At 35.9% G+C, this 23,740-nt stretch overlaps 3 protein-coding genes across 3 annotated transcripts in view; 2 read left to right on the top strand and 1 right to left on the bottom strand.

Moving 5' to 3' along the window:
- Window positions 1-147: 147 nt before the first annotated feature.
- On the top strand, window positions 148-5,345 carry LOC139133426 (vacuolar protein sorting-associated protein 28 homolog). Its single transcript, XM_070700014.1, has 7 exons — window positions 148-283; window positions 512-537; window positions 1,172-1,299; window positions 2,267-2,372; window positions 2,952-3,053; window positions 3,605-3,750; window positions 4,478-5,345. The coding sequence occupies exons 1-7, from the start codon at window positions 253-255 to the stop codon at window positions 4,593-4,595; spliced, it is 657 nt and encodes a 218-aa protein (XP_070556115.1). The 5' UTR covers window positions 148-252; the 3' UTR covers window positions 4,596-5,345.
- Window positions 5,346-7,880: 2,535 nt separating this feature from the next.
- LOC139133424 (N-acetyltaurine hydrolase-like) lies at window positions 7,881-22,318 on the top strand. The gene is made up of 7 exons (XM_070700011.1): window positions 7,881-8,123; window positions 9,352-9,514; window positions 10,382-10,572; window positions 11,933-12,118; window positions 13,127-13,291; window positions 14,084-14,301; window positions 14,946-22,318. The coding sequence occupies exons 1-7, from the start codon at window positions 8,084-8,086 to the stop codon at window positions 15,078-15,080; spliced, it is 1,098 nt and encodes a 365-aa protein (XP_070556112.1). The 5' UTR covers window positions 7,881-8,083; the 3' UTR covers window positions 15,081-22,318.
- LOC139133423 (very low-density lipoprotein receptor-like) overlaps window positions 18,182-23,740 on the bottom strand; it is a 23,510-nt gene continuing 17,951 nt past the window's right edge. Inside the window, exon 9 of the mRNA XM_070700010.1 lies at window positions 18,182-22,752. Coding sequence (XP_070556111.1) covers window positions 22,671-22,752 — 82 coding nt within the window. The 3' untranslated portion in view covers window positions 18,182-22,670. The remainder of the gene's footprint in view (window positions 22,753-23,740) is intronic.

Raw genomic sequence — 23,740 nt, 5'->3', positions numbered from 1 at the left:
GAATCACCTGTATTGATTGTTGGACAGTCTGCTTTTTTATATTGAATATAACAAGGTATTTCCGACACTTTTTAACATCTAAACACGATAAAATCCACGACCTGCACAGTGTGCAAGGCGCGGGTCAAAAGTCAAAGGTTACATTGTCTTGCCCAACAAGTCCAGGTCGCATTTGAGGATTCCCGGAAGCTTGTTCAGAATGCTCGGAAGATAGCCAGCTTTCTCTTGCAAATAACACTAGTAATTTCTACCATGTTTATGGGTGTTCCATCACAGGCCCAAGGTAAATTGTGTTATTTTTAAACGAAACCTTTTCAGACTACCGCTATATTTTGCTATCTGTCCAAACATCTGTGCTGTGTTTGCTTTGAATATTCGTATAATAGTGGTGAGTCATAGTCATTCTCATATATCGATGACCGGTATACATGTTCGATAGTTGTACCAAGAAACTTGTCCCTGTGTCGTAGACGTGAGACGTAATCTGTCAACATGTTCTCTTCCGTTTCAGCGGCGAACAGACCAGAGCTATACGAGGTAAGAAAGCCCTAATAGGTACACTATTACACCGTAAATGACTGTACAATATACAGAAACTCAAGAACTCAGCTGTTTGTGTTTATGGTTTTGACAAACGTCATATCAATACATACGTCACCTCATGAGAGCCAGTTGACATATACTCGACACATGCCTCCCAACAGTGAATACGTGTGGACAGTAGAGGGTTAGAGGTATAAGAATACATTAAATCAATAATCTATCTTCAATCTGTATTGTAGTACATCAAGATCTACTACAAATGTTCAGGTGAAAAAAAAAACAGCAGGATAGTAAACAATCTCCTGTGCAATACAAAAGCAGGTTATATTGTTGGACTGCAGAAAAGACATAACATTTGCACATTACATTAACAAATGTCAACCCCAAACTCTAACCTAAATTATTTTGGTGTACATGAATTGAAGTATAGAGCAAGGCCGGGTACATTTTGAAGTAATCAAACCAGATTGTTTTTGCTTTGTACAATTGTCATATTAGCTAATTCGTTGTTTTTGCTATCTAAAATTGTCATATTAGCTAATTCATGTTATTGGTTTGATTTGAATTGACATGCAGAAAGTAAGACCTGTGCTGTAAAAACCTCTTTCCCTAACATCTTTCATCACAGGAAGTAAAGCTACACAGAAATGCCAGAGAACGTGAAAAATATGACAATTTAGCTGAACTCTTTGCTGTGATAAACACTCTTCAAAATCTGGAGAAGATGTACATCAAAGATGCAGTGTCTTCAAAGGAGTAAGTAGCAACCATAGCTGGGTGTCTGTCATAATTAAATAATGTGAATCTCAGAAAAAAGGTCATTCTAGGTGAAGCACTAGGTTGTCAGCTTTGCATGCTCTTATCTATCTCTTCAGAATTACTCATTTTACCAACAAGCCATCACAGGTATTTACATTAATGAGAGTACCAGATCCAACAGTAAAGAAGTCTCTGGCAAATCGCAAACCCACAGGAAAGACCTAAGCTAGACACTTGGCCAAACAGTCACACTAGAAAGTCAATGCAATGTTGCGTGCCAACACCACAGTATACAAAATTATGTTAATGCGACAAGATTAATACATCAGGTACTTCCTACATGATTGAAAAAGGACCTGAAAATTCCCATTTTATGGGAAATGAATCAAAATATTCAATCCATTGTTTATTGAGTTCAATTGTAGTTGACATCTGTTTTCTGCCAGTGACATCCCAAAAATATTACAAGTCAAGTTCAAACCTCAGAAACAGAAGGAAATTTGTTCTTGATAATGATATTTCAAAAATAGACATCAGTATTTAGACATTTTAACCAGCGGCTTTTCAAATCAAATCAAATTTAATGGAGACTGGGACTGGAAGTAAATATGGGGCATACTTTCCATGATGTCCTCCAGTGTACTCTATATCAGTTCATGAAAAAATTCGGAAATTCAATTTTTAACATCTCCCTGTTGAGTTGGTGGTATGTAAGGTTGGCTAAGACAGCGCTATGTATAGCTCATACTATAGGTGTGCTGTATAGGACATGTACTTCTGTCAGTATTTTAGTGTTTGTATACTTGGTAACTCATATAGGTATATATACACATACACAAACACATACATATACATACATACATGTAAAATACGCACATATGTATTGTATACCCCATATTAGGATGGTTATTGCCCTGATATTTCCCAGAGAACCAACAAATCAAATATTTGTTTTACTTGACAGGTACACTGCAGCATGTTCCAGACTACTGGTCCAATACAAGGCAGCCTTCAAACAGGTCCAGAGTCCTGAATACCATACTGTGGAAGAGTTTTGTCGAAAATTCAGGGTAGGTCAGAAAGAGATGTGGAAATATATTGATGACTCGTCGTAAATTGATGTGTTCTCAAAAAAAAATTCTCTAATTCATGAAGAATCAGAAGAGAGTTTTGCCAATGTTGATATTTTTCATCTTATCCATCAATACCATCTTTATGCATTGGCCAGTCACCAGAATGTTCTCATTTGCAAGTGAAAATCTCCCATAAAAATTGATTGGTAAAATGCCAAAACCACTTTGCTAAGGTGAACAGGATGGCAAAAATAATTATTTTTTGTTTTCAAGGGATGTTTCTTGCAATGACTTTCTATAGACAAATAAGAGTATGGTATCACTTTTTTCTTTATTTCTAGATTAGGCTTTGTTGAACACTTCTGGTTTACATATTGTGAAATTGAGATTGATTTGTGTTACAGGGCATTTTTATACTTCCACCATCCCTAGAATCAGGAATATGCAATTTTTTTTCTGACAAATTATTTCTCTTATTAAAAAATTTTCTTCTTTCCTCCTACCTACCCCAGCTTTATACATCAGTCAACAAGTCTAACCAGAATTGCAACATGCGTTCTCTTTTCTTATTTACAGCTGGATTGCCCAGCAGCCATGGAGAGAATAAAGGAAGATCGACCAATCACTATCAAAGATGACAAAGGCAACACAAGTAAATGTATTGCAGATATTGTATCTGTGAGTATCCAAAAATATCCACACTATCTTTCACATTAGGACAGTCAGGCATTCATTCATTCATTCATTCATTCACAGATCATGTTTTCGTTGAATTAATGTTTTGATAAATCTCATATCATGGTCGTACCTTGTTTTGAGTTTTTCTTTCAACATCAGTCATAAAAAATAGAAACAGCTGAAATGCTCATGGACAATATTGTGCATCTCACTCTTTGGCTATGTTCTGATGTAAAATTGTGAGCAAAGTGTCCGGTAGAAAAAGCAAACCTTACACTCTGAAAGAATCTGTCATTGTTAATCCCAACACGCGGTCAGTGTCAAAATACATGTATTAAACCTTTCATGTAATTCAGTTGACAATCAGACTAATATTATATCACTGATTACATTAATATTTTAGGTTGTAAACATTTTGAAGAAAAGAACGTATTTTTTTCATACTCAAAGAATACTTACCTGTAGATAGTAACAGTCGCATAATGGCGGGATATTTACTTTACCAAATTTTTACTGGTTGAAAATTTCACATATTTTATTCTACCTGCCAGCTATTTATCACAATCATGGATAAACTGAGGCTGGATATCAAGGCAAACGATGAACTTCAACCAGACCTGAGGGAATTGATGGAAACTATCAACAGAATGAGTTCCCTACCCAGTGATTTTGAAGGCAAACCTAAAGTTACAAAATGGTAAGTTTGAGCATTGAGGGCAGTGTTGTGGTCTTTTCAGCATTGTGACTATTCGAAATATTTTTGATTGAAATTGTACCAGTTAGCTAAAACGATACAATACATGATAAGTATGGCGATATTTGCTTTGAGTTAAGTCTCAAGTCCCTCATGACATACATGTCCCTTACAACATTAGGACAGAGTACCAAGTTGTGATCTTTTCAATTTTATGGTAATTATCACTGAGCAGTCAGTATATGAAAACCTTCACAGTGTTTTGGTAAATCACCTGTGATGCCTATTGCCATGTGCCAAGGTTGTTCCACATTACCAGCATCAAAGACTTTATGACAATAAACTCTTTACCAGCAGGGAATAAGTATTTATCACTTTTCACAATATCACTTTATATGTTATATGTTTAAGAAAATCCATTAATTATAACAGAAAGCCTGTGCAACAACAAACAATTTTTTGCAAAATATATACAAATGTTCATTTAACATGATGTTTGTAAGCCTGCCTATGATTGGATAAAGATTACCATCCACTGTCTTATTGTGTTTAGCAATACTGCGATAGGTCAAGGGTCAGATAGCTGATGACAACATGTATTCAGTTACATTTCTCAATCTCTTTGAATTATATGAATTGCACACAGCAGTGTGTAATATTTTCCACACAAGGTTACAGTTTTTGGGCACATGACCACAATCTCCATCTTCTGTTATGTTTACTACACCAGGTTACAGACTCTCGGCAGCATGACAGCGTCAGATGAACTCAATGAAGATCAGGTCAGGCAGATGTTGTTTGACCTCGAATCAGCGTACAATGATTTCAACAGAGCACTACATTCATAGCTTTTGTTGTACACCCCTCTCATTTTACACATTTCTTTTCCAATGCTTTAAACATAATCTAGTTTACTTATAACTGTAACTTTCATTTAAAGGCACTCACTCAGACTCTCCTCCAGGTTACACATCATGTGACCTTTGTGTTGTCAAAGTAAATAGCGCCCTCAGTGGCAGAAGAAAAAAATCACAAAGTCCCCTTTTCTAGTATTTGTAGTATTGTATATTGTCATTAGAAATTGTTTGAAGATTATTGTTATTTTCTATGGAAGAAAATTGTCAACAATTTTATCAAGTATGGAAATTTATTGAAGTCCACTGGTACCCGTCAAACGGAAGGTTTGAAATTCAGCACCAGGGAGTGAAACTACTAAGTTATTTGGGGAAAATAGTGTCCACAGTGCTGTCAGGATTCTTCAATATATAGTCTGCATAAATCTTTAATCTGCTTTTGATGAAGAAATATATATCAGCAATTTCAAGTCAGCCAATATGTTCAGTCACTGCAACTTGTGCAAGGGCATCTGTTTATGAGTTAGTTTTGTTATTATGAAACAAAACATTGGAAAACGCCAGTGTTCGACCACATTCATTCATCGATTATGTGTTTATATCTCTGTCATACTTTATTGGTGTTTCTCGCAACACATTTTACCTGTACCTGTATAAATTTTCTTTTCTTTTTGAAGTCTATTTTGAAACATTTCTGTTTTCATGTACAAATGTGTGGCATTTTAAAATAAATGTGAAAGCACATCTAGTGTTTACGTATGATTTTATTTGTTTGTAAGTAAATTTGGTCAAAATGACAGAGTATCAAACTTGCAGTGTTGAACCCTTTCACCGCCACGGTTTGGCCCAAACCAATTGTTACCAATGGTGAGTATGGACCTGTTCACTGAAAACTGGTGAATCTGTTCACCCCCCAGTTTTCAGTGAACAGGTCCATACTCACCATTGGTAACAATCGGTTTGGGCCAAACCATGGTGGTGAAAGGGTTAAACACTGCAAGTTTGATACTCTGTCATTTTGAGAAGCGTTTTGCAAAACCAGTTCAAAGTAGTATGTGCTCAAAGGTGAAGGACTTAACCTTTCGCTCAAACTTTCCAAAATGAGACTAACAACTATTCTTTTTACCAAATCTAGAATAAGCCATGCACTTACTTAAGAAACACATTACCTAACAATTACCAATATTTGAAATTCAAAATGGCTGCCATCCCCATGCTAATTCTATGGGGAAAAACAAATATTTGATTTCCAAAAAACAAGGATAATGAAAATTTTACTTGCACTAAGAGCTTTGAAAAGGGCCCCCATGTCCATGAGTGGTAGATCAAATAAGAAGGGTGAAAATTTGAGAGACCAAATATTTGTCCCTGAGACACATTCTACCCTAACCCTTTTGAGTGCTATAATTTTTCCCTCCAAAATTATAGTGCAACATTTTACCAATTTTTATGAATTTTTTTGTAATTGATTTGACAATTTTGGAGTGAATGAACACAAATTTTCACGGTTTACAGTTTTTGATCAAAATGTTGGGAAAAATCTGAAGAAAAATTGTCTTGATCTGAAAAAAATCGTTTGCGTTATATTTCTAAAGGCTACAAAAATCGACTTTGGCACTCAAAGGGTTGAAGATGCAATGGCTGTTTCTTTCACACAATATTCATCATACTGACTACGGTATAACGGTTTGACATGCATGGTTTGATTTTTGTCATTAAAACAATGCATGAATGGTTTTCTGGTGGCCGAGGGGTGACCTAAAGCATTACAGAAGGTCTAATCATTATAATTTATGTACCAGGGGAATAACAGCTGTCAGATTAGTAGTCTTCCCCACCATTTGAGTGATTATATTCAGCTTATGGATTCACTGTCGAATTACTAGATTTAGGTTTGTCAAAATTTATATCTTCCTGATGTCCCACCTGCTTCCAGACACTTTGCCATTTGATTTGCCAAATTTAGGATTTGAGGAAAATACTGATTTCTCTATTAAAGTAACAAAACCTGCAATTGTGACAAGGGCAGTTTTCATAAGAAAGAGCACCTTTTTGATGTGTGAATATATTACGTATTTTGTGGGAAGAATTTCAAGATGATATGTACATTTGCTAAGGTTCGCCTGTGGTATTTTCTAAATGGTGGGCTATGTGATTCACTGCGCTGTCTTACTGTCCCATCCGAACAAAATGTACGTGTGTAATGGTTCTACTCCGGAATAAAAAGGACGCGATGAGTACGCCGTTCTACATACTCAGTACGCCCAGATAATCACGTGATGCCGGTACAAACAAACCCACATGTGTACTGAACGCGTATGGAAATACACGTACGTCTGTACGCGTTTGCGCACATGGCTTTGTTTGTACCGTGGTCGATTCGAATTCCGGGTTTGGCCTATTGACACCCAGTTATATACTACACCACCAAGGACTAGTTATTAACCATTCCCGACAACATGATACTTTATGTACTTTTTCCATCAATTTGGTATTTCTCCATACTGATCCGACATAGGCCCTACCATTATAATACATTACATCATAGAACATACGGTAGTTGTGTTTGAGAGAAAAAACATTCGGGTGAAAATGCTACAAATGGTCACAAGAAAAATAAAATTTTGATTCGGTCACCTTGATAATAAAGTTATTGTTTACAGAGAGATATGTGTGTTTCTCAATACAGCTAATTTACATGTTCGGCTTTGAAGTTTCTTTAACATTTTATATATAACCGCCCGTTTTTGAATACGCCATACGCATCAAACTCGTACCAGCCTTTTTTAATTCGGAACGTATGTTTCAGATATTTTAGACCGATGCAAACCATCTGGATTTTAACTCGTAAACATTGCTAGGATTGATTCAAACACTTCCCGAAAACAGCCAAATTTATATTTTTACTCCCGGGCCCATTTCAGGACCAAAAACTCAAAGAAGTGAAATTAGGAGACTTAGCCGGCAGCTTGTGACATGCATGCATGCAGATGTGCTGCCTTCGACACGTACATGCAGTGGGCAGGCGATATGATGAACGGTGGTGGTGTAGTTCTTTCAGGTCTTGGCATGGGCGAATTTTACGTCCACGCTTTGGGTAAAAACTCAACCAGGATACAACCATTTAACTTTTTCATGCTTGTTTAGAGTGCGAGGAACTGTGCTTTAAATTTAATTTGCAATAAACTTGTCGCAGTCCAGTGCGTATTCACTGCCCCTCCCCCCACAATTACTCGTTTGCGAGCGGCTTTGATGTGCTGTGACGTCACAGGTCGCTCTAGCTGTCGGGTCGTCCACAAAAACAACTTAGGCTACACAAGTCCTCAAGTGACCTTTACTGGGCCACGGTCTCTTTTGTGGAGAGACCGTGACTGGGCGTTCATTCTTAAAATGCTACATGTAAAATTCATGCGCTCCTTGTACATTATTATGGTTACTCATTGAAATAAGTAAATCCTGTCACTCCAGAGTGTGTGAATGAAATGGCCTCGTCAGGATCTCTTAGCGGGAAAATTCTCACTGGTAAGTAAGTGTTTTCTGCAGCCTGGTTGGTATCTAGCTCTGCGTACGCTTGCCACATGACCAGATACTGCGATATGACGCCTCGCCGGGAACATGCAGCATCGTACGCAGGGCTAGTTGTAGATACAATACTGTAGCTCGAGGTTTTGCTTGAGTGTTTGGGTCGGACGGCAAAACAGTCCAACCCAAATACCCAGGCAAAACCTCGAACTACATTGCTGCAGCTAGGCTAGTTGGTGTCCTTGCACTATTCGTGTCTTCAAAAAAAAGGCGCCCTTCTCAATCCCAGGTTCTCGCATTAGCGAATGTGTCAACAGCCCATTAACAGTTTGTCATTCTTTTGTTTTCCATTTAATATTTTATCAAGTAAATAATATTTATATTAGATAAATCTGATAATTGAGTGGGGGCTCCTCAGGGCTCAAGCATCTTCGCTTGCCATCGGGTCTCTTGTCCGGGTACCGGGGTAGCTGGATGCTTCCCGGTTAGTGAAAGACTGTAGTCCAAGTGACGGACCCATGCGAGAGGACGATGAGCCGCAAGGTGCAGGTTGAACAATATCGGATCTCTTGATGCCGTGATCGTGGACGGCGCGCCACGATTAATGTGATCGTACACATTATCACCGATACAGTTGGAACATATTTGGCAAGCTTGCTGCAGTCAACCACCCACGTAACAGAAGTTAACATCACAGTGACGAGTTATTTGTTGTATAGACATTTATCACAGGAGGTAAGACAGTTGGTGCCAGAAGACTCTAGTATTAAAACGGCCTGCATATCATGACAAGACATGATGGGTGAACCTTGGACTACATGAATTTTATGTACTAGGCCAGTCAAACATGCTGACTCAAATGCAAAAAATGGGTTCTCAAATATAACTGACCACTGATTTCTAAATATAGCAACTTCAGCAGTGTAGATGAAAGTTATATTAACATTCAAATAAAAATTATTGTTCAAAAAATGTATGGATGATATTTGAAGAATTTGATTATCTGAGTATAAAAGACTCAAGAACTATCCTGGTTAAATTGTCCTGATATTAATTTGGTAAGTTTCTGTACATTTAGTGTGTATACATTTTTGCAGTCCTTTTACATGTAATACAATTGTGTACCAAATGTAAGTTCCTTTTATTGTCTGACCTTATTAATATAACATTTTCAGTTGATTGAAAAGTAAACTGAACACCAGTACACCACTTATATTTTACTCGGCAGTAACCGGTCCAATATCACCAGACCAGCTGGGCACAACTCACACGCATGAACATGCGGTAATGGACTATGAGTTTATGTACATTGATGTGGAGAAAGAAGCCGTTCGTCAGATTGAACGAGAACCAATGACTCTGCAGAATCACGGTTGGGTCAAGCAACACCCGTAAGTATCCCGTTACATCAAAAAATCCCATCCATAATAAAGTCTAGAACCCTGGGACAACATCATTATACATGTATGGTCCTGGTAGCACTGCCAGTCTGCCCATTTTAGAATTAAAAAGTTTTCTTTCCCGTCTCTACTTTTGCTGATTTTAATTTTTCTTTTTAGATACCTTACAATCACTTAGTTTCAAATAATACCACTGAAGATTAATTCAATTTTCTCCTGTTAAGCATATGAGTTTATCACTGCACTTCATACGAGTCCAAGAATTAAGATTTTACATATTTTCAGTGTAATATTGGTGTAAACGTGAACTTTATTTTCTTTATTTCTTGTACACACAATATCCTAACTTTCCATAAGTGGTAGAAAAATTGAGTATAAGAGATCATATCAGATGGGTTTTTTTTGAATCACTATTGTATTTAACAAATATCTTTACACTGCAAGATTGTTTAGCTTCAGCAGCTGCAACTCTGGTGTATTTTCAAATCCTTCATTCTTTAAAATTAGAATTTCTTGCTCTGCTCCAAGACTCTCACTGCAGTGCACAGTATCTAGCTTTTAAATAAAAGCTGTTTGCATGGACGTGTTCAAACAAACTGTTAAAAACATGAACATTGCATATATAGTTGTTATTTCGAGGCTAAGTGATCAACATCCTCTTTGGGGACGAAGAAAATTATTGTTTTGTAAAACAAAAACAAGAACAGTATATGTAAAGCAAGTTTCACATATTGACTCTCAAATATGCGATTGTCTTTTTTGTTATACCTCAATAAATATACAATTTCTAATGTATTACACCTTCTTCACATATTGTATTTGACACGTTATGATGAAATCTTTAAATCTTGTAACCAGTTATAGTAACAGGCAAAACCTGCAGCTCTATGGCAATGATTGGTACAGTGCTGTTGAAGAAGATTTGAAATTCTTCAAGAAAAATGGCGGCAATTCCATCGTCGAGTGTACGACCATGGGCATTGGTCGCAACATCAAGAAACTGAAAGAGCTGTCTGAGTCATCTGGAATCAACATCATATCAGGAACAGGTGACGTATTTTGATAACTGTCAATATTTTACTTACCTGAGATCGGACAAAAAAGTGCTGTTTGTATACATCATGTCTACCCATTTGAAGTACTTTAAACTTTTGGTGTATTCATGCATATTTTGCTGCTGTTCCTAAAATACGGTCATAAGGGCCTATACAATGGAATATTGTCAGCCATTTTGAATTTCGAGTGTCCTGAAATATTGGGTAATTTGTTTCTCTAGTACAAACTTTTGCATAATGACCCCCAATTTTTATTTTTTATTTCAAAATTGAATGGTTTAATTTCCTTCACTGCAAGTTAAATTAAAGTTTAAGTATTCAATTCAAAGTGCACACATACTACCTTATGTAGAAAGATTAAATGGTAAGGTTATATTCACAAACACCTCCGGAGGGGGGAGGGTTGAAAAAATTTACAACATGCCAGGGGTATCTGAAAAAAGTGACCTTGCAAAGGGGGTCAGGACAAACAACCTTTGAATAACAATTGAATTTGGGAAATGATAACCAATGTGTTACTTGTAGTTTCCCCATAGCCTCAAAATTTTCCATGAAATTCCAAAATCAAATTTCTTGCACACACATGCATTTGTAACAACCTTAGTACATTAATATCAATTATCAAACATCTATAAAACACAGATTCAGCTAGTTTTGTATTGTAAAAAATTTTTATTCATAGTTTCCTCATAGGCCACATGTATAGCACTGGATCAACACTTCAGTGAAATTCCAAAATCAAATTTCATGCACACGTAGGGACTTTTAACCACCCTAGTCTAATCAAGTACATTGATATCAATAATCAAGCGTACATAAATACACAGATTTACTGAGTATTGTATAGTAAAAAATTATTCGTAGTTTCCTAATAGACTACAATGTATAGTGGATCAACGATTTTGCCGAAATTCCAAAATAAAATTTATTGTACACATATGCACGTGTAATCACCCTCTTCTAACCAAGTACAATTATGTAAATTATTCAGGGTCCCTATATGCACAAATATTGCAAGTTTGAAATTGGGAAAAAATTATTCATATTCTTGTCATAGACTCCCATATGTATTATGATTTGATATTTTTGGACGAAGCACTAATGGTCATATTTTGCCTTCCTTTGAGGGGGACTCCAAAATTATTTAGCAAGTTTGTTAAGGGGTATTTGAAAAAATCTTATAACTCTTTGGGGAATCTCCTGCCCCCCTCCAGATATGTTTGTGAATGCAGCCTAAGATATTGAAATTGACCAATTCATAATAATAAGAAGGTAATAGAGATTTATCAAATGTGTCATTACACACTGCATAATTTTCTGCAAATATTGCACAGTCATTTTTCTGCATTGATAGGATTTTATCTGCCGGGGATTCTGATAACACCTGACAGACCAAACAAAGAAATCTTGTCCAGTTTGAACCAGAAAAGTGAGGAAGAAATATCAGCCATGTTGGTTAGCGATATCATGGAAGGTGCTGATGGGACTGATGTAAGGTGTGGTGTGATTGGTGAAGTGGCAATCTCTCATCCAATGACAGGTCAGATATTAAGTCAGAGCAATGTTGGTCACTGAGGAATAAAAACTCAACACACATGATCAGACGATTTTTACCCCTTGGGCACTGGCAACATTCAAGAAGTGCAGATTATACTCACAGTGCATTGCAGTGAGTGCCACCTTTGTGGGCTACTGTGCTTTGTCTATGGCAGTTATGACATATCAGTTTATGGCAAGATCACTTCTTGAATGTTGCACACAAACTATATACACAAGATCAGACAAAATTTGTTTTCATTTCGAGTATGAGAGTTAATTCATCCTTTGCCCTTTTTCCTCTTTGCAGATTTTCTTTGCTGAAAAAACCAATAAAATATATTAAATTTTAGGTTGACAAGTGTAAATTTGCCATAGGATCAAGCTATTCTGTGCATTGGTCTTCAAGAGATGTCTTTGAATATAATTTGAAAATTTATCTTCACATTTTTAAATCTGACAAGGAGATATTATAAATATTCCTATGGAGTGTATGAATATCAATTCAATTGTTTACATCAATATAGTCAACACATAATTTACCACATCCACTCAGACATAATTAAAACTGTGTGCTCATTTATTGACCTTTGCCTGGATTGTTATTTTTATTCAGCAGAATGGACATGGAAAAAGTTTAATAGAGAAAGTTATTGTATAAACACAAAGAAACATCTTGTATATATAATTTTACAAGTTTATATTGTTACCGATATACAGTATTGTAGGTATTGTTTTTCATGTATTTCATGTATTCTCCTCTAGTATTCCCTTACCCTGTGGAATAAAATTGGAATACTGTAATGAAAAATGATGTCTAAGAGCAGAATCAAACAATGTTTTTGGTATGAGTAAATGAATTAAAATAAGGATAATGAAAGAACATTGATCATGTATTCAGAGTCAATGCAATAACGTGTTTATTGTGTCCATGAAGCAATGGGAATTTATGTGTAGAGGATGTTTGTGCATAATCTACTTTACATGTTTGTCTATATTTTTTGTATTTCAGAGGTAGAGAAGACCGTTATTAAAGCGGTAGCATCGGCACAAAATCAACTAGGGTGCCCTGTCATATTCCACCCAGAAGACTTCAGACAATGCCCATTTGATATCATGAGGATTTTCCAGGAAGCTGGGGGGCTTTGTGAGAAAACAGTGATGTCACATCTTGACTGTAAGCAAAGTTCAAAAATGTAACTGTTGCAGCATTAACGCAGTTACAGATTGTCACACAAGTCATAGCAAAATAATATTTCATGTGATAAAGACACCTTCCAAAAAGCAAAATTAGAAGTGAGAATATCTCCATGACGGACAGGAAATATATTAAATGCTTCATGAACTATCACTGATTTTCTGTATTGTTACTGTCAAACAGTTTGTAAGAAAGTTTTCTTGTTTTGTTTCAAAAAATCACATTGAAATACCCTAGCTGTAATCAGTTATCAAATACATCTTGTACACTTGCAATGTGCTACTGACTTTTAGCAATCACTATATGAACAATACTGCAATCAATTTGTTACTGTACAGACTCTAACAATAAGAACGAGAAAATATCTTTTATAGAAAGAAAAATTAAGCATTATCTAGAGTTACAGCTATTTTTATCTTGTTGCTTCATTTGGTAAGAGGTGGTTGGTACCGTATCCTGTGATTGGGCTTTTGCCCATTGGATAATGGTTAGAATTCAAAAAAAAGGGTGAGAGAAAATGGGATGAGGGTCTGATAGTGAGACATATATATTTAGGTATATTTTAAACATAGTTATTCTGTGTTTTTAAAAAATTGTTATATATCTATATTAATGTATATAATTTTTGGGCATATTTAAATATTAAAAACATTATAGACAGTGTAGACAGTGGGTTAAACTGTGTTAATTACCCAGCATTCCTTGCATGTTTAAAAGAACCCTGTCGGTGTTCCAGCATTAAATCAAGACAACTACTTCTTAAATTTCCAGATATTTTCTTCAAGCCGGAAGACTATTTAGAATTTGCAGAATTTGGAACTTACCTGGAATTGGACTTCTTCGGCATCGAGACATCAAATTGGGATTACACAAGCGGCATTGATTTCATAAATGATGCACAAAGAATTCAACTCGTCAAAAAAATAACTGAAGAGGGACTTTCGGACAGAGTTGTCATCGCTCATGATGTACACACACGTCACAGACTGGTAAGTTCTTTGTTGGTATGAAGCCACAATCTAGTACAACTCAAGAGTTTTGCTACTCTCAACAAGGCTACATGTATATTGAAATATAGCCTCAGAGACAAAATAATAATTATTTTAATCTTACATACTTTGGACTTTGAGTCTCTATTCAATGCATTTAATAAAATAGAATATTTAGAACTTCATCAATATGTTAGAATGTGCCTCAGATAGGACTAAGATATCCAAACTCATATTTTTACAATACGTTGCTGACATGCTGCCTGTAAGGTCTCATCCTTTAGCTTGTAGAGTAAATGAAGCTGAGACTGTGGACTTGTTTTTCTGAAAATCGAAAATGTAATTTTTCTTCATTTACTTAACATTGGAATAGCAGCTGCCATTTTGAATTACAAATATTGATAGATTTTAGATAATTTGTTTCTTTAGTTTCAAAATTTGCTCAGTGATTCCTGATTTTTAAAGTTTGCTGGAGGAAAGTTTGAGCAAAAGCGTAAATCTTTGTTTTGAAGTGTGTGCTACCCCAACAAGGACCATACCTGAACAATGTTCATATTGCACATTTTCAAAAGGACTATTGCACTCATTTATGTTAATTTATGATATTGAATTCATCTTTTTTCATGCTGTTTCCATGGATACAGATGAAGTTTGGTGGTCATGGATACTCTCACATTCTGCTCAATGTTGTTCCAAAGATGTTGAAACGAGGAATCTTCCAGGAAACTATTGACAAGATTCTGACAGACAATCCCAAACGGTGGTTGACTTTCAAATAATGCACTTCACTCTCTCTACAACATATTATAGAAATAACGGACGACGCGCTGACCATTAATGTTTATTTGTGGGCAAGGGCGAGAGGAAAGCCAAAAATTAAGCCTCGCCCGTTAAATTGGCTTTCCTCGAGCCCGCACCCACAAATAAATGTTAATGGTCAGAGCGGAGTCTGTTATTTCCATTATATTATCAGCGAACCCAAGAAAACCGTCAAAATCTCCGAAAATTTCAGGAGCGAACAACAACTGGGCCCAAGAAACTGAGCAATAAGCGATGCACTGTCACGCGCGCTGTAAAAATTGGCAAATCCGGAGATATTTTCAGAAAAAGTATCTCAACTTGACCTACAAGTGCTCGATGTTATTTTTTGATTGATTATAATTTACGATTGAGCTGTAAAGTTACAATACTTTGAGTTGTTAATCTTATTATTCATATTCACGGGCATATAAACAAACCATTACTGTGTATTTGTGGTCAGTCATGTGGTTCAGCTCGACCAATCAAGATGCGACGGGCAGGGCATGGTAATATAATTGAAGTTGAAAAACTGTTCTTTGATAGACCTTTTCCTGGACATCCCACAATGCACTGCTATGGTGGCGTCAAACATTATATTCATACTCAAAACAACAAAAATATACTGATACGATTTGTTTAGAATGACACAGATTTGCAATGCCAAAAATGCCTTGTGTATTTTGTATCCATCAGTGAAAACAATATAGGTCAGGGTGTAAACTGCCATAAAGTTCTATGAGTAAATACCCTGTGTATACCCTACGACCAAAAAGTTCTATGAGGTACCAATGCTTTGTATACCCAAGTGTGCAGTGCATCATGGAACCGGTAAAACAACTTATAACATACAGCTCCATTTCCAGATTCAGTCTAAAAACCTTGATGTCAAAATCAAGGATACATGTTTATGAATATCCCGAACCGAAAGTTCTGTGTACATGAGGTACAATTGTTTTTCATAGAGTTGTACATCTCAAACTCACACTTGGTCATGCTAAATTTCTGAAACGTGACCACACCTTTTATGGACCATTGAAAAATTTTGTGGAAAATGACTTGCACTGACTGCAGACTCAGAACTGTTCTTTTTGACATATCAACTAGAATGAAGTGGCATTTTAATTACTGCTGTTGTGCTCATACAGCCAGGATCTTTCCATGATGTTTTAAGGAAAGTTTGGCTTCTTCACTGTACTGTTCTCCATCACTTGGTAGGAAATTTAAAACTAACAATCTATAATTAACACATAGGGCTCTGCTTATGAAAAATTGACAGCTTGACTAGAACTTCAAAGTGTGTTTTATACGAATCTCAAGACACATGCAGATGTAGGACTGGCAATTTTGTTGTGCATATTTCTGTAGAAACCTGACTTTCTTCCGAATAGTATAGTCTAACAATAAGATCAGTGATCCATTCAAAATTAGAAACAGTCATGGAGTTGGATTCTGAGGGTTGTGGCCTGGAACTGTATTTTTTAGTCCCTACAGACACCGTCCGGGGGGACTAATAGGTTTGGTCATGTCCGTGCGTGTGTGCGTGCGTGTGTCCGTGCGTGCGTCCGTCCGTTCACGCAGATATCTCAGAGATGCCTGGAGCGATTACATTCAAACTTGGTACAAGGATTACTTCATATGTCATACAGATGTACGTCGATTTGTTTTGTGATACGATCCAATATGGCTGCCAGGCGGCCATTTTATTACGATTTTTTCATGTACAGAGCCATAACTCAGGCATATTTCAACTGATTTTATTCAAAGTTGGTACAAGGACATTGACCAATGTCATAGATATGCACGTCAATTTTTTTTGTGATACAATCCAATATGGCCGCCGTGTAGCCATTTTGTTACGATTTTTTCATGTACAGAGCCATTACTCAGGCATGTTTCAACAGATTTTATTCAAAGTTGGTACAAGGACATTGACCAATGTCATAGCTATGCACATCAATCTGTTTTGTGATACGATCCAATATGGCCGCTGTGTGGCCATTTTGTTACGATATTGTCATGTACAGAGTCATAACTCAGGCATATCTCAACCGATTTTATTCAAATTTGCTACAAGGACATTGACCTAAGTCATACATATGCACATTTATTTGTTTTGTGATACGATCCAATATGGCCACTGTGTGGCCATTTTATTACGAATTTTTCATGTCCTGAACTACAACTCAGACATGTATCAAGCGAATTTATTCAAAAGTATCTTTATCACAGACCTAATGAAGAGGACTCTATCCTCTCTGAGGACCTGTAATCAAAGTACCCATTAACAAGTGGGACTGTGTCATCAACGATGACTTGTTTTTTCAATTTTGAGTGATATGGCCTTTAATTTCAGGGTATTATGGAGTAGCATGAAAAGAAGGCAAAAAATTGCAAAATGTTAAGTCACTTTAAATTTGGGCTGCTCTTGGTTGACTTTTATGGAGATGAACAACTGTCCTATCTTTGCATATGGTATCTGATAGCTTAAGGTCATCTGTATAACTGCAGGCCTATCATAAAAAGCAATTTCTACTGCAGTACTTATACTACCAGTATGCTTATTTGCATATTAGTATGAAGAAAAATAACTTAAAGGCACCAGATGTGATCCCAGGGTCTTGAAGTGGCTGTAAATAATGTACGCAAAGCAATGTTTACCATCAGGTAGAAGGTATTACAATCAAAGATAATGTACATCTGCTATTTCAAGAAATCCTGATACAGACACTGCTTGAACATAAATACTGTAAGCTAATCAGTTGATGGAACAAGGGGTATTGTAGTTTTCAAGATGCATTCTGATGCTATCATAACATGTTCATTTCACAGGTTCAGGTTTTTTCACCTCCCTGCATGGTTACACAGAAGCAAATCATGGTTGCACTCTTGAAGTAATATGACAATGAGTAGTTCAAAACCAGCTGTGCATATATAGTGTCCTGCACCTGAGACTTCATGAACTCAACAGTTTCAGTATGTTTCACTTGTCCAGTCCCAGTCCTTGTAACATTGTTATAAAACCAGAATGCTTCATAATGTCAGTGAAAAAAAGAAGTTACTATAAAAAAGACAAAATTAATTTACTTTTTCATGGAATCTTTTAATATATAAAGTCCATTTATTAAAACTTTGACATCGCAACAAAAATGCTCTAAACATATAATTGTTTTCAAATTTCACTGAAATTTGACTTGCATATAGGTTATACAGCAGTTGAGTAAGTTGCATTATGCACACTAATAGTCATCATTCAAAGTTCATGTTTCACCTTGTTTGTTTGTGACCAACTTATATTGTCCTGCACACCTGTTATCCAAACAAAGTACACTCAGGTTGTTATCACGAAGCATCAACACAATCAATGACTCAAAACAAGTACATATCTCATCGTGCTACCAAAATATAATATCCAAAAGAGTACTAGATCCTACCATATATAGTATGCCTATTAAACCTATCTGCGTGTCTGCCTCAACTAAGGCTTACCGTGGCTTTGAGCAATGCACAACAACATATATGGGCAAGGGACATCAACATTCTCTATACCTATGTGTTTATTATTTGACATGAATGTGAAGTACATACTGCATAATGACAAAAAAATTAAATTGTTTGGACATAAATGATTAACTTAGCTAACAAACATGAAAGTTATTTGAAGTGGTTGGTAAATGCACCAGTGTAGAAAACACTAAATTGACTGTCAGAAGTTGAAATTTGTAAATTCGAGAGTGGAATCTCAGAGGCCGTGGATAATTAAAACATGTGCACAGTAAATGTAATTTTGTGTTGGGGGTTGGGGGTTGGTGCTGAACAAAGATTTATTTTACGGGGGGTTTGCAGGAGGTGGTGGTAGCATATACATGATTTCATAGTGACATAATGACTGATTGTGTTGGTATATGCAGATTGAGAATGAGGCTTGGTTGGATTTTCACACTTCAAAACTTTCGTTTAGACGCGCGGGGCTGCTGTGAGGCCAAATGCAAGTGGTTGCGTTTACCTTGCACATGTTTTAATTATCCACACTGGCCCCTAAGTATCCACAGCCTTTGATATGTGTGAAGGTAAAGAAAGACATGGGACTTAAATGATACAATAGGATGAAAAATATTTAAAATAAAAAATTGTGAACGGCTTTTATTTTGCTGGTATAAACCTAATCACTTGCCCTATCTAGACTTAAAATTGGAATGTAATTTGATTTTTGTTTTGGCATTTCTCATTAATGACAAGTGTATCTACTGGTATTGCTCATTACATAGAAAATATAATTTAATGGGTGATTGATTTTAAAAATGTGCTTAGTTTCTATACACACTACATGTCCAGCAAGAGTGTGCACTAATCTACAATGCACTATATTAAATGTAAAACAAGCGACCTAGCGGCCGATATAGCTCCGCTGTGTTTATGTCGAGAATAACTATTTTTAACACATGTTGATGAAGGTGGAAATCTTTGATAGCTCAATGCAGTGGCCAGAAAAAAGTGGCTATAATAAGCTGTAAAAATACACAATTGAAGATTTCATCATACTTTGAATATATAACATCGGATCATCCCTAAGAACATGTCAACTGAAGCTATCTGATAAGTAGTTCTTTGAGAATAAAATTTTCTGACCAAAAATGGCAACAATTGCCCCCCAAAATAAAAATTGCAGATTTCATCACAATTTCAAAAGATCAAATTTAGTTCATCTATAGAAACCTGTATACCAAATTTCAAAGCTGTTAGACCAGTACTTTTTCAGAAATATATTTTTTGACCAAAAATGGGAAAAATTACCCCAAAAATTCAAAATTGCAGATTTCATCATTATTTCAATAAATATTATTTTGTTCATCTATAGAAACCTGTATACCGAATTTCAAAGCTATCAGATGAGTAGTTTTGGAAATACACATTTTTTGACCAAAAATGGCAAAAATTGCCGCCAAAATACAAAATTACAGATTTCATCAGAAATTTAATACATATTACTTTGCTCATCTGTAGAAACCTGTATACCAAATTTCAAAGCTATCAGACCAGTACTTTTTGAGAAAGACTTTTTTTGACCAAAAATGGCAAAAATTGCCCCAAAATTACAAAATTGCAGATTTCATCACAATTTCAAAAAATATCATTAAAGTGATCTGTGGGAACCTGTATACCAATTTTCAAAGCTATCAGATGAGTAGTTTTGGAAATACACATTTTTTGACCAAAAATGGAAAAAATTGCCTTAAAAATGCAAATTTGCATATTTTTGCACAATTTGAACAAATCTGAAATAGATCATCCCTAGGGACATATGTACCATATATCAAAGCTATCTGACTGGTAGTTTTGAAGAAGAAGATTTTTAAGATTTTTTATCCAAAAATGACAAAAATTGCCTTAAAAATACAAATATGCAAATTTCACCACGATTTGAACAAATCTGACTGAAGTCACCCTAAGTAAACTGCATATCAAATTTCAAAGCAATCGGACAAGCTGTTTCAGAGAAGAAGATTTTTTTTCCAAAAACACCAAAAAATGCCCCAAAAATACAAATATGCAAATTTCACCACGATTTGAACAAACTTAAGTGAGGTCACCCCAAGTGAACTGCATATAAAATTTCAAAGCAATTGGACTTGCGGTTTCAGAGGAGAAGGCAATTGTTGACGGACGACGACGGAAAATCAACCTATTTGATAAGCTCCGCGTCGCTGACAGCGGAGCTAAAAAGCTATTATTACATACTACAACAAACTACAGTCAATATTGAGAAAAATAAACTAAATATCATGACTGTGACAATGAATTAAATGCCATGGACATGATTGAGCCGTATTAAAGGTATATTGTCACCTGTTCCAATTTTGCTACAGTTACCATGGAAAGAGAAAACCTAACCAATCACAGATTTTAAGCGGGTGGCCACTTTTTAAAAACAGCGCCCTTACATGGGCATTTTGAATACCAAGGAACGTCCCTTTGACCACTAATGGACATATTTAGATTACAGGTGACTGTATACCTTTAATGTCTGACACGGTACGCATGTACTTTGAACATTAATCGTGTGTGTACAATTCCTCTCCAATGATCACAGTCACAATGATATAAAAATAATCTCACCTAATTTCAAAAAAGTTGCTGAAAGGTTTCTGAGATAGCCCTGTGCATGACATACATCTGCACAGCCATCACATTTTAGTCCATTGGACCAACGGTCCTGTGAAGGACTAAAAAGTGAATTATATTATATCAGTACAACCGTGCCATAGATAATTGGATGAGATGTACTTGATGCAAGATACCATAAAGCACTGTTATCATTGGCCCTAGATGATTTTGAGACTCAAACAAAAATAATTGCCACCAGTGGCGAAAATTGTCCTGACATGGTATTTGCAAAGTATCTGACCAAATAATGCATTTTCTCCCGGAGGCCTTGCATCGAATCAATGCAAAGCCGGATTACGAAATGTGGTACTGTAATTCACTCCTTGGTGAAAAAAATTGGGCTCCATGATGAGAGATATCTGACAACCTATACAAATCACTGCGTATATAGTAACGGTGTCCACTGTGCTAGATTCTGCTGGATTTCAGACAATCGAGGAACATTTATGTACTTCATGGCCCATAAAACGAAGCTATAGTGTAAGATCATATACTAAAAAAACTCCCCTCTGATCAGAGTCATGGAATGTCTGCAAGGCTGTCTAAAAGCCTGGGTTACCAAATACAAAGGAGCACTAAGTGTTGAAAATGGTCGCCACCATGAGCGTGGTTGTTGCGTTATTGCCAAACACCGTCACACCCATGGCATCTCGACTCCCGCAACTCCCGCACAATCTAAGCATGCAGCTTTATCAAAGCCTCACAACCAGAGTGCTCTATCATTTTTTCATAGTTGCAAATCTAGTGGTTCAGTAAATGTCAGTATTACATGTATACATACAAACTTTTAAGAGAAATACAATCTGTACACTAGCATCAATCCATTTCTCAATGTGTAAATCAAATATGTACGTGGCACCAAGTAGGCAGGGTTGTACATAATGTTTAAATGTAAAACAGTGACATTGCACTGCCTCAAAACACTGATCATGCCAGGTAATGTTTTATTATTTTGAACTTTTAGAGTTATACACGCCTGTTGTATTTTGTTGACAATCACATTTATTCTATCATTTAAAAATAAAAATTCGTTTGACGATGGGATATGAAACTTGTTGTGTGAGTTTCCATATTTTGAGTGTGGATGTTTCTGGAGAAAGTTAAAATGCTTGTTTAGAGGCCTGTTTTGTTTAACCACAGTAAGCAAACAGCCTAACCATTCCCCTAAAGTATTTGAATACACAACATTATTTTATTGTTATTAATGTCTACAAAAGTAATAACAAGGAGTTGATATAATAACAACCCCCACTACTCAATAAAGCACAATTCACTCCATATATGCACTCACTCGCCTGCGGCTCATGCATATATGTCATGAATTGTGCTATATTATCTCGTGGTATACCCGCTCTCAGCTGCGGGTTACTGCTTTTTCTAGTACAGGTGCTGGTTGTATTTCCTTATCATCTGTGGTCATGAGCATCAGTTTGCAGCATCATCCCAAGTTCTCCTTGTGGTGTTTCTCTTTCACGTTTGCATCTTCTCCTAATGAAAGAGGAAAAGAAATTAGTATGGTCCATTGCACCCATAAACCCTTTAACAGTGACTTGGATCCTGTCAATTTAACCAACAGTCAATATTTGACTGCAGTTCCATGTGCAGATCACCATTGTGTTCTTAACCAGTGTTGAATTTTAAGTGTGCACAGCATAATGACTCACTTTTTGTGGGATATTACAAGGATTACCAAAGCTAATACGACTTAGGAACACTTACGCTCAAAATGTGCCAATTTCACAATCAATTTATTTAACAAACCCACATGAGATTATATAAAGATAATGGATTCTAAAATCCAAATTAGACAGCTATCAGATGAGCAGTTTAAGAGAAGAAGTTTGAAGTGCAAACAAATTAAAAATTTACATGTACAAATTTCATCCTAACTTTTAAATATCTTAGAATATAGGTTAAACCCGGAACTCAAATGGATAATTGTAAAAAACGCACATATAAATATGTGTATTCCCATATACTTTTGTGCACACAGGTTTGTTTGTACCACTATCATGTGATTATTTGGATTGCTGCAAGTCAGTAGAACACATCGTGTCATTTTTATTTTGGAGTATAACCATTGGAAATCCATTGGACAAGTAGGGTGAATGAACAACATGATTGGCCAAAATAAGATAATTTGCGTTTACACATATCATCATTTGAACAAAACTGAATATAAGGTCATTCCTGAGAACCAATGTACCACTGTGTGCCAGATTTGTTACTTTTTGGACAAGTAGTTTTACAGAAGATTAGTTTGGATAATAATATTGACAAAATATGAAATCAATTCTCCAAACATTTACTTTATTATTTTTCATGCTAATTAATGAAAGTGAAGGAGAGACATTCTTACATAACAAATTGACAGTTATCAGACCAGAAGCATCAGAGACGAAGATATTTTCACCAAAATAATTATTAAGCCAAATATAATACACATGAATTTCCTCATTACTTCAGAAAAATTAAG

Source organism: Ptychodera flava, chromosome 5 (genome assembly GCF_041260155.1).
Source record: "Ptychodera flava strain L36383 chromosome 5, AS_Pfla_20210202, whole genome shotgun sequence".
Taxonomy (NCBI): domain Eukaryota; kingdom Metazoa; phylum Hemichordata; class Enteropneusta; family Ptychoderidae; genus Ptychodera; species Ptychodera flava.
The sequence above is the reverse complement of the archived record's forward strand: the minus strand, read 5'-3'. Positions and strand labels throughout refer to the sequence as shown.

Coding starts and splice junctions, on each gene's coding strand:
- LOC139133424 (XM_070700011.1), top strand. CDS start 8,084: ATGGCCTCGTCAGGATCTCTTAGCGGGAAAATTCTCACTG. Junction 10,573..11,932: donor CAACATCATATCAGGAACAG/GTGACGTATTTT, acceptor CTGCATTGATAG/GATTTTATCTGCCGGGGATT. Junction 14,302..14,945: donor TACACACACGTCACAGACTG/GTAAGTTCTTTG, acceptor CCATGGATACAG/ATGAAGTTTGGTGGTCATGG.
- LOC139133426 (XM_070700014.1), top strand. CDS start 253: ATGTTTATGGGTGTTCCATCACAGGCCCAAG. Junction 2,373..2,951: donor AGTTTTGTCGAAAATTCAGG/GTAGGTCAGAAA, acceptor TCTTATTTACAG/CTGGATTGCCCAGCAGCCAT. Junction 3,054..3,604: donor GTATTGCAGATATTGTATCT/GTGAGTATCCAA, acceptor TCTACCTGCCAG/CTATTTATCACAATCATGGA.